Here is a 13,675-nt window from a genome sequence, read left to right as displayed (position 1 = left end):
AGTCGAGGAGAGTGTGGATGTCATCTGTTGCAGCGAGGAGTGCAGTCTTGGTGCTGTGGTTGCTTCTGAAGCCTGATTGGGAGGGGTTCAGGATGTGGCTAGTTTCAATCAATTCAGTGAGTTGGGAGTTGATGACCTTATTGATGACTTTGTCTGGGAAGGGGAGCAGCAAGATAGGTCTGTAATTTTTGAGGTCCGTCAGGTAGGCAGAGGGTTTTTTCAGCAGGGGTTGATTTCTGCATGTTTCCAGTCTTTCGGGAAGGTGGCAGACTTGAAGGAGCATTAGAGGGTGCAGCAGAGTTCGGGGGCGTTGGTGGCGCTGACTCGGCTGAATATGTGGTGGGGCAAGGGTCCAAGAGGGATCCAGAGTGGATGTTTTTCATGATCTTTAGGGTATTGTCAGTGGTGAGGGTGGTCCAGTTGAGCAGGGTGCTGAGAACTGGAGTCTTTGGGTGCTGTGGTTGCGGTTGGGGTGGGTGAGTTCTTGGTTTGAGAAGCTGTCATAAATGTCTAAGATCTTGCGGTGGAAGAAGGTGGCGAGGTTGTTGCAGGTGGTAGTCATCCAGGTTTCCATGAAGAAGGTGAAGTCGGGGGAGATGGAGTCGAGCAGGTCCCAAATCGCTACAGCACGTATTTGGTGAGGGAGCGAGTGTTGAGTAGGATGCAGCTGAGGTGGACGTTTTCAGTTCTTGGGGGTCATGCGATTAGTGGGTCAGATGTACAGAGGCAGGGGAAGGCACAGTTGCAGCAGGTGAATGGGCCTTGGGTGTTCTGCGGCGACGCAAGGTGAAAGACGATGGATCCTCTGGTGTTGAGGATGTGGAGGGTGCTGGCATCATAGCAATGAAAGGTGCGGGTGCCAGAGTCCGTCTGGTTGGCACCCCTTCAGCATGCCAGCGGTGCACCCCCTGCTCGCCGGTGCCATTAAGTAGTGCTAGGGAGGTGGGAGGCGGGAAATGTGCTGGAAGAGGGTGGGGCCGCAGAGCCAGATCAGTGTCAGGGGTATGAAGGGAGAGGCACAAAGTAAGAGGAAAAGAAAGAAGGCTAGACAGACTCACCACTGGACCACCAGGGAGGAGGCGCAGGCGGAGCTTGGGAGCAGAGGAGGGTCTCGAACACAAGACCTAGAACTCAGAGGGGCAACAGCTAGCAGGTGGAGCTGCCTGGCAGGGGAGCAACTGATGCTGACAGGTGGCAGTAAGGTTGGGCCTGGTCTGGAATCTGTAAATGGATATCAGGTGGGTGAGGACTGAGACATTAATGTGATTGGTTCATTGGAATTTTTCAGCATTATGAGTAGTTACGCCGGTGCCATTAAGTAGCGCTAGGGAGGTGAGAGGGGCTGGTCAGGTGGGAGGCAGGAGGCAGGAAATGGTGCTGGAAGGGGGTGGGGCCACAGGGACAGATCAGTGTCGGGGGGGAAGGAAGAGGCACAAAGTAAGAGGAAAAGAAAGAAGGCTAGATAGACTCACTAAAATAATGATGTTATCTGTCTGTTCTCAAAGGTCCTACTGCGGAATAGGAAACACGAGCTGTGATTGACATGTGCTATAGAAGAAGAATCATTAGAGAAACAGTGAAAAGGTGAATAAAAAGGTGAGTGGGAACAGATTGGGTATTTTGGAGCTCAAAAGAATCATATTGTAAGAATGCTTGTATGATTAGTTACAAACATTCATGTCACAAGTAAAAAATGTTTTGGAGGTTTTAATGGTTATGCAGGATACACTAAATATGTACATCTATATGTGGCCATATGGGTATACTTATTTATTTGAGATGTTTAAAATATGTGTATGATGCATATTGCCAAATACAGCCTATAATATTGGCCGAATAAATATTGGCTAATACAAAATAAAAATGGGCTACATGTGAACAAGATGGATATGGATATTTATTTAAAAGATTCAATTTGTTAGGTATGTGTACATTTATGATGTACTATGTTTTTTTTTTTCTGTTGTTGATGTTAAATGTAGGGGGTCTTGATATGTTTTATTGTATCTTGATCTAGGTGGATTTGGTGTAGTGTGCACTTTGTTGTTTTTGTTTTTTCTTGTTGTTTGTAATTTATACATATATGTATGTTTTATTTTCTGATTTTGGCACTGATGAAGTCCCGTCTAGGGGACAAAACGAGTTGGCTGGGCTGATGCAGAATGATCATTAAAGGAATAAAAAAACTGTTTTGGTTTGAAGCACAATATCATGTAGCCGCCTCATTAGATTTTTAAGAAAGACAATTTTTATACAAAAGAAATGTTCTAGTATCGCTGGATTTTTTGAACACTCAAGGAACTTTCTTTGGACCACCTTAGTACTCCCTTTTATGTATGATTTTGGTATTGGATATATGGTCTCTGAACAATAGGACCAGTGGGAGATTGCTGTGTCCTTACACTCTAAGCACCAACATCTGTGCAGCTGCTTGTTGGTCAACATTGCTCTTCCAGTGGTTTTTAAGGTATGAGTTAAAATTTAGGGGTGGGCGAAGAATTCCGCTCCACTGGCGGTGTTTGCGGAGTTTTGTCAGCTCCGGGCAGAGCACATAATTCTGAAGCGACACAGAGTAGAGTTTTTTCTCTCGAGCGACTTGCCAATGTTACGTTGACGAGCACAAGTGAGAGAAATTGCTATGTTGGCAAGCGCAAGTGAGATTTCTGTGCGCAGGTGGTCACGGCAGGTCACAGCAGGTTGCTACTTCCCGCGTTGAGAAAGCTGCCAGTTGTGTTGAAGAAGCTGATGCTCAAGTGGAAAATTCACTTGATCGGCTGAAAGAGGTTAGTGCCTTCTGGCGCTCCGCATGATGCCATACATGCTGATTTTACAACGCGGGAGAAACTCCTGGCGCTGAAAATCAGTGCAAACGCACAACTTACTCAAACTCAACCACTCGTGGAACTCCACATATCGCAGCAGGGTTTTTTCAGCACTTTGTGGAGTTCCACGTAGCAGAACTCTGCAAACTCCTTCCAGGTATGGTAAAATTGACAAACTGTGAGAGATAAAGAGGGTATTCTGCTGGGACAGCAACCTGAAAGTATAAGCCTATAAACATCTTGGAATCAGAATTTCAATAAAAGTCAATATTGTGATGGTCCATATATATCTATATGTATGTAAGTGTAGGTTTACTGTACTTAACTACTTATATGTGCACCTTGATTCTATCTGCTGCTTTAAGGTACGGAGAAGTGGAGTTAAGATTAGTGAACCTACACTTATCTATAGATACTTACTCTCATTATATTATGGTAGTTGATATTCTAGCTGTGACATTTTTGTAGGATATTTTTGTAATGTATATTCTGACATGCATCTACATAGAGTAATGCATGTAACACACCAATCCCCTCTCTCTCTCACACACACACACAAACACACACCACCACCAAGATGATGGGTTGCCCATTATTACGGAAGCAAGGTCCTACAAAACAAACAGGCAAAGCTATTCAGTTCTGACCAGTCATGGCTCACAGGTATTCTTACAAAAATGGCTTGAGAAAAAACAAAGAGTATGTTAAATCATAAATGCTGACTTAAAACTTAAGGTGCATTTGAGAAGGACTCATCTGTGTCTTGCGGGACTGATTTTAGTTTATGTTGATATAATGCTTATTAATCTCATCTATTTCTGAATGCTATTTAATAAGAGGTATGATTGTCTCCATGCACTGCAACAGTAATCATTTGCAGAAGGTGAAGTGCAGAGACCGATCACAGGGATTCAACATGATTTCGCACTGTTTGCGTTATTTTTTATACTAAAAAAATCTGTACCCAGACCATTCTAACAATCTTTCTGTATAATCTCTGTGTTACAGCTTTGTCACTAAATTGAAAGTTGTCCTTTCTCATCCATTTTTCTGAGTTTACTATTTATGCTTTACAAAATTCTTCTCTCCTGTTTTTGCTACTTCCCTCCCCTTTTGACGAATTAAATCATTCAGCTCCATCCCAAATGTATCACCTTGATCAGTTGTTTAGTTCTCATTAGGCACTTTTCCTTTTCCTATTTAATAGTCCTGTGTACTCCCTAAAGACTTTGATACAATTCTCACCTCAAAAGATTTACAGAGTCTTTACTTTCTTTCCTCTCTGAACTATTGTTCCCTGATGTCATCATCTCTTGGCGCTCATGCTCTCCTGTTCCCTCAACAATCTCATTTTTTGTTCTTCTTATTAAAGTGAACGTCTGTCTTGGATGTCAATTCCCATTTTGCTACTTTTTAATCAGAGCTTCTTCCAGTCCTTATTCAGCTGGATCAGGCAGTGTGTTTAATCACTGTTAACCACACACCGCTCTGCCTCTCACTTCTTTACTGGGATCTTGAACACTTCCTGGTGTGGTTTCTGATCACACTTAATGACATAGCTTAGACAATCACTAATAATCATTCCACCTCCTCTTCGGTATCCTTTGTCAATGCTACGGGAATCCTTTGGGTGTCTACACTGGCAAGTTCCTATAACTGCAAAGATTTTCCCTCCTGCTTCTATAATTTCTCTTTGCCCACAATACCATATTTAGGCTGAAGTATCCCCCTTTCATTTCTTCATTTTCTTCAATTGTTCGTCGATTCTTTCATTGACTCATTGTCTTTGACATATGCATGAAATTTCACTATGTGACGCAAGACTCTTTTAAAAACTGATTTAATTTATGTTGTCTCATGTGACTTTCTCTTCTCCCATTCATCCTGTTTCTCATTTTCTGACACAGTTCTCTCCTCTTCTATGACAATTTGTTTGAGTTTTCAGATCATAAGAATAAACCCTTAGAAGCACTTTCTGTTTCTCAATCATTGAATTTTGTAAAATTGATCTCTTTCCTACTATTTCTTCCACTAAACAATTTTAGCTTATAGTCATCTCTGTAGTTGTCTTATGTTCTCTCCTTCCTACTGGTGCGGCTACTCTTGAACTCACACAGATCTTTCTGTATTCAGCTGTCTGATTGGCCACCAGTCCTACGGCTCCACTTCCACCTTTTCCTTACCTTGACCCCTTTCAGTTGTCCCTCATTTTCTTTCAATTTCCTTAAATGGCTTTGTGTGTTATTCTTAAGCTATCCTCAACCTGCTTGCACTAGTCCCAGATCAACTCGTCTGTAGTCTATTCCACGCAATCCATTCTCTCCCGGTTCTCATCTATTCATTTTGTGTTTCTTTCCAATACACTTGGAACCCTCTACTGTCTGATATTCACCATTCTTATGTCTGTTGTCCGCAGCCTGTTGAAATCTCATCTTCTCTCACTAGATTTTCAAACTCATGAACTAAATACGTAAAAGTCCATCTCTGAAAATGGAGCACACTCTAATTTGCAGTACCCCACCGAGAGAGAGAGAGAGAGAGAAGTACTCCACCAACACAGGCAACTGCAATGCGGCCACCTTCACACACAGGTAGACAGCACTGGGACTACAGCATGGCAAGCATTGTTCATGTGCTGATCTGTTCAACTAGTTCCAGTGCAAATGTACCTGTACATGGCTGGCAGCAGCGCAAGATTTTCCAAACACATAACTAGTACAGCACTGGTAGGAGCAATGCATGCTTTCCTCACACTTAGAAAACGTACAACAAGGATATGACATGAGCATGTCACTCTCGCTAAAATGGAACATGTGTCAAGAGTGGCAGAAGATTCCCTGCCCCCCAACACACACAAAACAGAAACAGCTTAGAATTCAGTGGGATCTGACCCCACAACAACAGAGACAACACAGTATAGACAGCAGCACTGCTAGCTTGCCTAAGACCCATAAAATGGTCAACACAGAGATTAAGAAGGCAAGATTCCCTTACTATAACCACAGTAAAGACCTGAGCAATTAAAGCTTCCGTCACACACAGAAATATCACAGCATACATATGGGCAGGCAATGTGGCTCTCATGCACAGAAAATGTGCATCATTGGCAATAGCTTTGCTAGCTTTTCTTACACACTGAGAAAGGACAGACCGTGGAGCAGCAGCTCAGGTTTGTCTGAGACCCAGAACAAGTACAGCACCGAGATCCTGAGGATAGGCTTTGTTTGCACCTAGAATAGGGCAACACTGGAAGCAAAGAGCTCAAGTGCTTCCCACACACAGAACCCAGTACCGGAAGCAGCAGGGCTAGGGTGACCAGATGTCCCGGATTTCCCCGGACAGTCCCGGTTTTTAGAGGACTGTCCCGGTGTCCTGACGCTTCTCTTAAATTTAAACAAATGTCCCGGTTTTTGGGACGAAGGTCCAATTATTACATAAATGTCCCGGTTTTTGGGAAAAAGGTCAGATTATCTATAGATGCTTAAGTGAAAGGTATGCTCTCCTTTAACAGACCCCTACAAAGTATGCAATAATTAAGTAATTTATCTGTTACTGTCAGGCAACACAGTCCCCTGTCGGCTCCCAGCAGCAAGACGGAGTGGGGGCAGAAAGAGGTGGGTGGTGGCGGGTTGGGGATGCAGGGTGGGAGGTCAAGCCATAGCTAATTTTATATGTATAGTCTTGTAAATGTGTGTGTATATGTATATATATATATCTATCTATATATATATATATATAGATAGATATATATATATAAACACACACATACATAGGCACATATATAGATATATATATATATATAAACACACACATACATAGGCACACATTAACAAAGCTACGCAAAAAAACAGGGCAGGCCAGATATAAAAGTGAGTGTAAAGTCGTTAGTCCTTCTTTTATGTCTGACCTGTCCCGGTTTTTGCTCCTCAAAATCTGGTCACTCTAAGCAGGGCAGACCTCTTTCATATACGCAGTAAGACCACAACGGCATTCAACTGTGCACATTTCTCTCCCTCAGAGAGTAGGCACAGTAAGACAGCACCAAGAGGGCGAGCTTCCCAAACTTCCCAGCTAGGCAAGCCTAACATCTCTTCTTACTAAAGCAAGGAGCTCTGTGGAGAGCTAGGAATATGCAGACCCCTTACTTCTGGAGACAAAGTGTAACAAATGCCATCTTCTCCATCCTACCGCCAGTGTGGACACTGAGTGAAGGTGGCGCGGGTGGTGTGTCCGTCCCTGTAGTTTACTCACGGTTTCATGTTGAAGAAGTCCTTGATTCCCTCAGGCGTCACTGGACCTTTGCCCTTGTTTTTGTCAGCCAGGAATTTCTCCCTTGTCCATGTGAGATGGACTTTTTCTGGTGCCGCGTCCCCGTCGTCGGTGGGAGACAGTAAGCTACCTGAGAAAGTAGTTGCATTTTTATTGTGTATTAACTGGACCTGAAGGGAGGAGAGGAGAGAGCAAGAACAAGAGCAAAAGAGTGTAAGGTGGAGAAAAACCCAAGGAAAAAGAGAAAAGAAGAAAAGGCGTAGCGAGGCAGAAACTTCAAAAATGAGAAGGAACGAGAGGAAGAGGTGAAGAAAGGGGGTTCGGCTGAGAGAATTAGGGGACCAGAGGATAAAGTGAGAATGAGCGAGTTATAGGGAGAGGGGACAGGCAGAGAGAAAGGATGCCCAGAGAGAGAGAGATAGAGAGAGAGAGAGAACCAGGGGTGATAGGAAGGGGTGGACAGAGGAGATGGAGATGGTAGACAGTGAGAAGGAGGACTGATTATAGACCGAGGGGATCAAGAGGTGGGAACATCGAGAGAAAAAGAAGTAGATGCGCCCAAGTAGGGAAATACACAATGTGCGACAGGGCAAACAGAGATGTGAGGATCCATAGGGTGAAGTAGGTACAATCTGGAGACAACACGAAAAGATAAATGTTGGGAGAAAAAGACAGAAGAGGTGGTGAAGAGAGCAGAAGGAAAGAAGGGGTGGAACAAGAAGAGAACAAAGATGGAATATATTGAAGAGAAAGTGGTAGAGGCTGGGATAATGTGTGGATGTCAAGTTTGACAACGCCTGAATGGGACTTTGGCATGGAGGGAAGGCAATATACGACAGAGAAAGGGAGCAATATATATATACGTAGAAAGAAGTGGAAAGACATGGTGAGAAAAATAAACTGTTAAGGCTAAGGATAAGACAATAGATTTGGAAAGAAGAAACAACATATGAATATATAAAGAATTAAATATGTAACAGAAGGAACAATTTATAGATGATATTGTATGACAGTAGTAACTAGTAAAGGGTGAGGTGAGTGAGGACAGCTGTAGGAGTAAATGGACGCTCGCTGAAGTGATGTTTATGAGAAGGGGTGGCAGCGGAATCACTGCATCAATGTATGAGTGAAGGGATGCTCTATGAAGGGGCATATTGCTTATTTACTTATGCTCTTATTTGCAGAGAGGAACCCTAGCTGCAGATGCAGAGATGTACTTTACATAAAGCAGGGTTAGAAGCATTATGTCACCATATGTAACATAAACTATATACAGCAGGTTCTTAGTCTGTGAGTAGAAGGCTGGTATATGAAGTTGGTCAAGAAAGTATTGTCATGAACACTGTAATAAGTCCCTTTTATACCTTTTCTATTTTCTACATTTTTATACCTTTTCTATTTTATCATGTGCTTGCATGCAGATTCTTTTATCTCTTTCTGTTGAAAAGAGTGTAGCATTAGACATGCGGAGAAGCGTTAGCGTTATGTCTGCCTCCTATCTAGGCTGCGATATCATTGTCCTTTATTTTAAGGTCAATGCCATAACAATAATGACTTACAGTGAAGGCTGCCATGTATCTATTGTTTTAGTTCTAAAGGCAAAAACATCTATATGCAAAGTGAGATGATGCATTTATCAACATAAGTGTTTTCTTATTGGGACTTTAGTGTCTTTTAAGTTATAAATATAAGGTAAAATCTGTGATCACATACTATAAAAACTCAGGTATGTGACTTTTAATTGGAGGCTTTGCAGAAACAAAATTGAGCCAGAGTCACACCAATTTGCAGCAACAACTAGCCTCGGTGAGGGGCTGCTCCGAAAGCGATGAAGAGAAGTGGCCTTTAGCCCGGCACAGCTTATCGTTCCCAGGTGAGAGCTGTGATAGAGAATAGCTCTTTTAATTATTATTTTTTTACCTAGAGAAGGGATGCTGCATGATCTATCTTATGAAACTTGTTTTATATGATTGCTATTTTTTGCTTCTGCTACATTTTAGCATAGTGCTTAGAAGTAGCAATAAGGTGCTAGAATAAAGGGAACTTGCTAACCATGTTTGGAATGTTCACATTGTTTTCTCTGGCCATGTCATGCAATACTGCATTCATTTTCTCCTTCTGTGTGGTTGTCATTCATATTTTATATACTAGACTTTGGTTTTAGAAATAAAGATCTTTAAGTCCACCCCCTGTTTCTCAGTGTTATTTTGAGTGTGAGTATTCTTCATTTACAAAAGAGGTTTTAGAGCTCTGCTGTGTCCCCGATCTCATCTAGCAGGACTAATTGTAACCAGAAAACACAGTAATGCTTGGTAGGTTGGCCATGGTCAGCAGTCTATCTGGATTTCTGGTCCGTGCTGGTGCATTGAACTGAGTCCTTGCGCAAGAGGGTTTGAAATAGGATCCCTGCGGCTTAGGCGCAAGGGAGGCCCAGATTGTGACAGTTTGAGTGAAAGGCTTGTGTAAGAAGTAGTTCAACAACGTATGAGTGAAGAGTGGGATATGAAGCAGTGCAGTAATTAATCAGCCAAGAGCTGACCTATGAAATGGTGATGTGTGAGTCAAGGCCAGCTGTGTGAATTGCTGCACAGATTCACAGTAACACAGTGTAATGAGTATAAAAAGTGCCACAATAAGGAGCAGTTCCTGTATCTGTGAGTGAAGGGCACCTGTGTAAAATGGAGCAGAGAAGTATGGAGCAGTTTCTATATCTGTGAGTGGAGGGCACCTGTGTAAAAAGGAGCAGGGGTTCGAGTGAACAGCTGCTGAATGAAGTGCTGCAATGATGTATAAGCTAAGAGCTGGTCTATGAAGTGGTTATGTATTTACTAAGGCCTTCCCACGAAGCAGTGCTGAGATGTAGGGTGGTGCAGTCATGTATGAGTGAAAGGCTATTTTATTAAGTGGCACAGATTCGAGTGGTAGGCTGCTTTATGAAGCAGTGTATGGGAGAAGAGCTGAAGTATGAAGTGGTGCAGCAATGCATGAGTGAATGACCACTGTAAGAACACAGTGATATGTGAAGGAAGAACTGCTCTGTGAAGCAGTGCAGAGCTGTAGAGCAATGCGGTGCAACAGAGATGTTTGAGTGAGTGGCCCCTTGTTTTAAGAAACAGGAGATTAAGAATGTGATAATGATTCAATCATTGTAAAATCTAAGAGGATCACTTAGAGCCTGGAGGGTGGCCCCTGGCCTGCCAGGCCAGGGGAGGCTACGACCACCAGTCCCTGGATGGAGAACTGCCTCCATAGGTAGAAATGCCAAGCTGTTAGGTGGAAACCTCTAAAACTTTCCTTTCAACCAATAATGTGGCCAATGCAGTCATGGTTCTAAGCTTTGTCCAGCAGATGTCATATTGTTTTGTCTTTGCTCAGCAGAGCACATTTCTCCATGAACCTCCCTACACCAAAGTGAGGATTTGTTACAGGAAAACATCAAAAGAGGATGACTCACAGGGGTAGAAATATAGTGATGGTTGCTCAGCTATAAATTTGCCTGGCACAAAGTGGTGACAGGCCGCAAAGTCAAAGGTTTACACATGTGGATCCAGCTGAGAGTTTGTTGATGGAAACTATCGGCTGCTTCCCCCACCTATATTTTATTAGTCGGCGGAGGAATCACAGGTTTGCTGTGGCAAGAGGACTGCCATTTTACAAATATTCTGTGATTCAACCAATCCTTATTTGATACCAAAATTGCTTCTGGGTTTAGAAGATACAGCCTTCATGATTCCCATTAGAAAGAAAATGGATGTCAAATGGACCTTTCCTGCCTTTGTTTTATAACTTTGAGAACAATGCAAAAGAAATTGAATTTGACCGGTAAATGTGGGTGCTGGAAATGGAAGGTGGTCCTGTGTCCAGTGTTGGGTTATGTTGTGGAATGTTGGCCAGTAATTATTGCTAAGCAACATGATGGAATGTTTTTCTAGGGGAAGATTGTGAGCAGTGACATTTTGCTGCTGGAACTGCCAGGGTTGGTAGCATCTTGCTTGTTTTAGGAATAAACCTATGAAATGTATCTGGAGTGGTGTCTTTTCTATGGCGACAAGGATGGGATCCCTCTGTAGACCAACCCTGGCACAGGACTGACACACTCTTCTGGGAGTGAAGAGTAGGATCCCTGAGAGCTCGGGGGCTCTGTGTGTACAGCGAGTTCAAGAGGAATCATTGTTAGACTACTATCTTCTGGATATCTGTGGAGGTGACCAGTAAAAGGCTTGTTTCTTCAGAGGAATTTGTGGGCCTGTTGTAAGAGGCTTCGTGTCATCCAGGAACCCTGCGAGGATACCAGTTGTAAGGGTTCCGTGTTGACGGGGGTTTCCACAGGGATGTTAAGGAAACAAGCGAAGGCGTGCCACTGTATTGGATGTATGGGTGAAGCGCCTTGATTGCAACGTGGGCGTGTGCGCTTCCATGAACATTGGAAACAATACATTTGCGATTTCCGCAGGTTTGCTCGAGTCAACTCGTAGTGCGTCTGTTTACGTTTGGATTACAGTAATTAGGTTGCTCAAGTGCCTGTCTACAGTTAAATTTGGTACAAATACTCTGCACTACAGAGTCGCTCGGGCCGGTACCTTCTTCGACGGTTCTGTGTGCCCCGCGCTGCATCGTCAACCACGTGCTGGAGCATGCACGCAAGTGCAGTTACGTGTATCCTGTGCTGCAGCGTCACTCGCGTGCTGAAGCCTCTGCTGAAGCCTCAGTGCTGAAGCCTCAGTGCTGAGTGTCGAAGGAATCTAACGTTAGGACGTCGGGACGTTGGAACGGAGAACGAAGAGGAAAAAAAACTAACTACGCTGTGCACGTCGTCAGAGAAGGGCAATCAACTTTAAAAAAGAGTACGAATGTTCCTATAACGAGGTGGACATCGCCGATTTAAAGGTGGACATCACCGATTTAGAGGTGGATGGCTTGTTCCTACTAGGTTGTAGACATATCCGATTTAGAGGTCGATGGTTTGTTTCCCTCAGTGATGAAATATTTGAAACTGTGAAGAAGGGAAAGAAACTGTATGAGTCGTCTGTTTTATTTTCTCTAGGAGGGTAAGAAAGAATTTGCTGCTGGGACGGACGATAAGATATCGTGTTAAGGCATTTTATTATAATATTGTTTTTTGTCTGTGTGTGTGTGTTTTAGAACAAGTGTGCATTATGCAGTCAATAACACCTCCGCCCACATTCTTAGCTCTTCCGGGTGAGCCCAGTATGCCGTGGGAAGATTGACAAGAGGCTTTTGAGATCTATTTAGAGGCTTTAGGTGGAGCCATCTTTACTGCCAAAAGAAAATTAGCTTTGCTAAAACACAACTTGGGGGTGGAGGGCAGGAGGGTGTTGAAAACTTTGCCATGTAATGAAATTGTGGAAAATGGTGAAGGATCAGATGAGGAAGCTGAGGGAGATGATGTGTATATTAGAGTCCTGGGGGCTTTAATAAGTCACTTTAGTAAGAAGGTGAGCATTGTTGTGGAGCGTCACAAGTTTTTTTCTAGAACACAAGCACAGAATGAATCTATCGACGAATTTGTAAGTGCGTTATGGACATTGGCTAACACATGCAAGTTTAGAAATTTGCATGAGGAAATAATTAGGGACCAGTTAATAAATCGCACCAGAAACTTGAAGATTCAAGAGAAACTTTTGAGTTTGAAAGATCCATCCTTAGATGAAGCATTAGTTATCGCACGATGTATTGAGGATACATCTCGATACATAAAGGAATTGGGAAAGAACGGTGCAGAGAATGTAACTGTGCAGGAGGTAGACAAGATCAAAGGCAGTAAGACTGACAGTAAAATTGATGGGACGAATTTTTTTTACAGATGTGGTAGTGTGAAGCATTTGGCATTTTCTGTAAGCTATTCTGCGTCGAATGCCAAATGTTTCAACTGTAACAGAAAGGGGCATTTCTCCAAAGTGTGTAACCAGAGGAAAGGTGTGGCTAAAAAGAAAAGTGTGAATTGTTTGCCGAATGAAAGTAAAAGGGAGGAAAAAACATCTTCTGATGAAGATGATGATCGCATACAAGTGTTTATGCTGAACGATGTTAACTCAGGAGAAGAATTGTTTGAAGATAATGTGTTGTCATTAGGTAATGATCGGTACAGACCTCCGAAGTGTATCGTGAGTCTGAATGGCATATCCGTTAGTATGTGGGCGGATTCTTGTTCCCCATATACGCTCATTGATAAAGATACATGGTGTAAAGTGGGTAAGGTGGAGTTAACTACCTCCGATGTTGAATTGGTTGGTTATGGAGGTAGTAAAATACATGTTACAGGATGTTTCCATGGAACAGTGGTTTTTAAATCATGTGTTGTGTGTATGTAGTGGAAACTGGAAGGTGCTTGTTGGGGTGGAACTAGCAAAGGGCGTTGAATATTGTATTGAATCCTAATACTGAAGAACATGTTTTGACTGTATTGCATGATGATATTAAGGCGGAGAAATGGAAAGCAGAATTCCCATTGTTGTTTGGAGGAAAGTTGGGATGTCTGAAAAAGTTTAAACATAAAATTGTTTTGAGAAAAGGTGCGGTACCTAAAGTGCATAAAGTGAGAGGGGTACCATTGGTGTTGAGGG

At 42.9% G+C, this 13,675-nt stretch overlaps 1 protein-coding gene across 1 annotated transcript in view; it reads right to left on the bottom strand.

Moving 5' to 3' along the window:
• SLC12A5 (solute carrier family 12 member 5) overlaps positions 1-13,675 on the bottom strand; it is a 687,435-nt gene that overhangs the window by 44,274 nt on the left and 629,486 nt on the right. Inside the window, exon 23 of the mRNA XM_069243525.1 lies at positions 7,074-7,261. Within this exon, the coding sequence (XP_069099626.1) occupies positions 7,074-7,261 (188 nt within the window). The remainder of the gene's footprint in view (positions 1-7,073; positions 7,262-13,675) is intronic.

Source organism: Pleurodeles waltl, chromosome 7, assembly GCF_031143425.1.
Source record: "Pleurodeles waltl isolate 20211129_DDA chromosome 7, aPleWal1.hap1.20221129, whole genome shotgun sequence".
Lineage (NCBI taxonomy): Eukaryota > Metazoa > Chordata > Amphibia > Caudata > Salamandridae > Pleurodeles > Pleurodeles waltl.
This window is presented reverse-complemented; position numbering and strand designations above follow the sequence as displayed.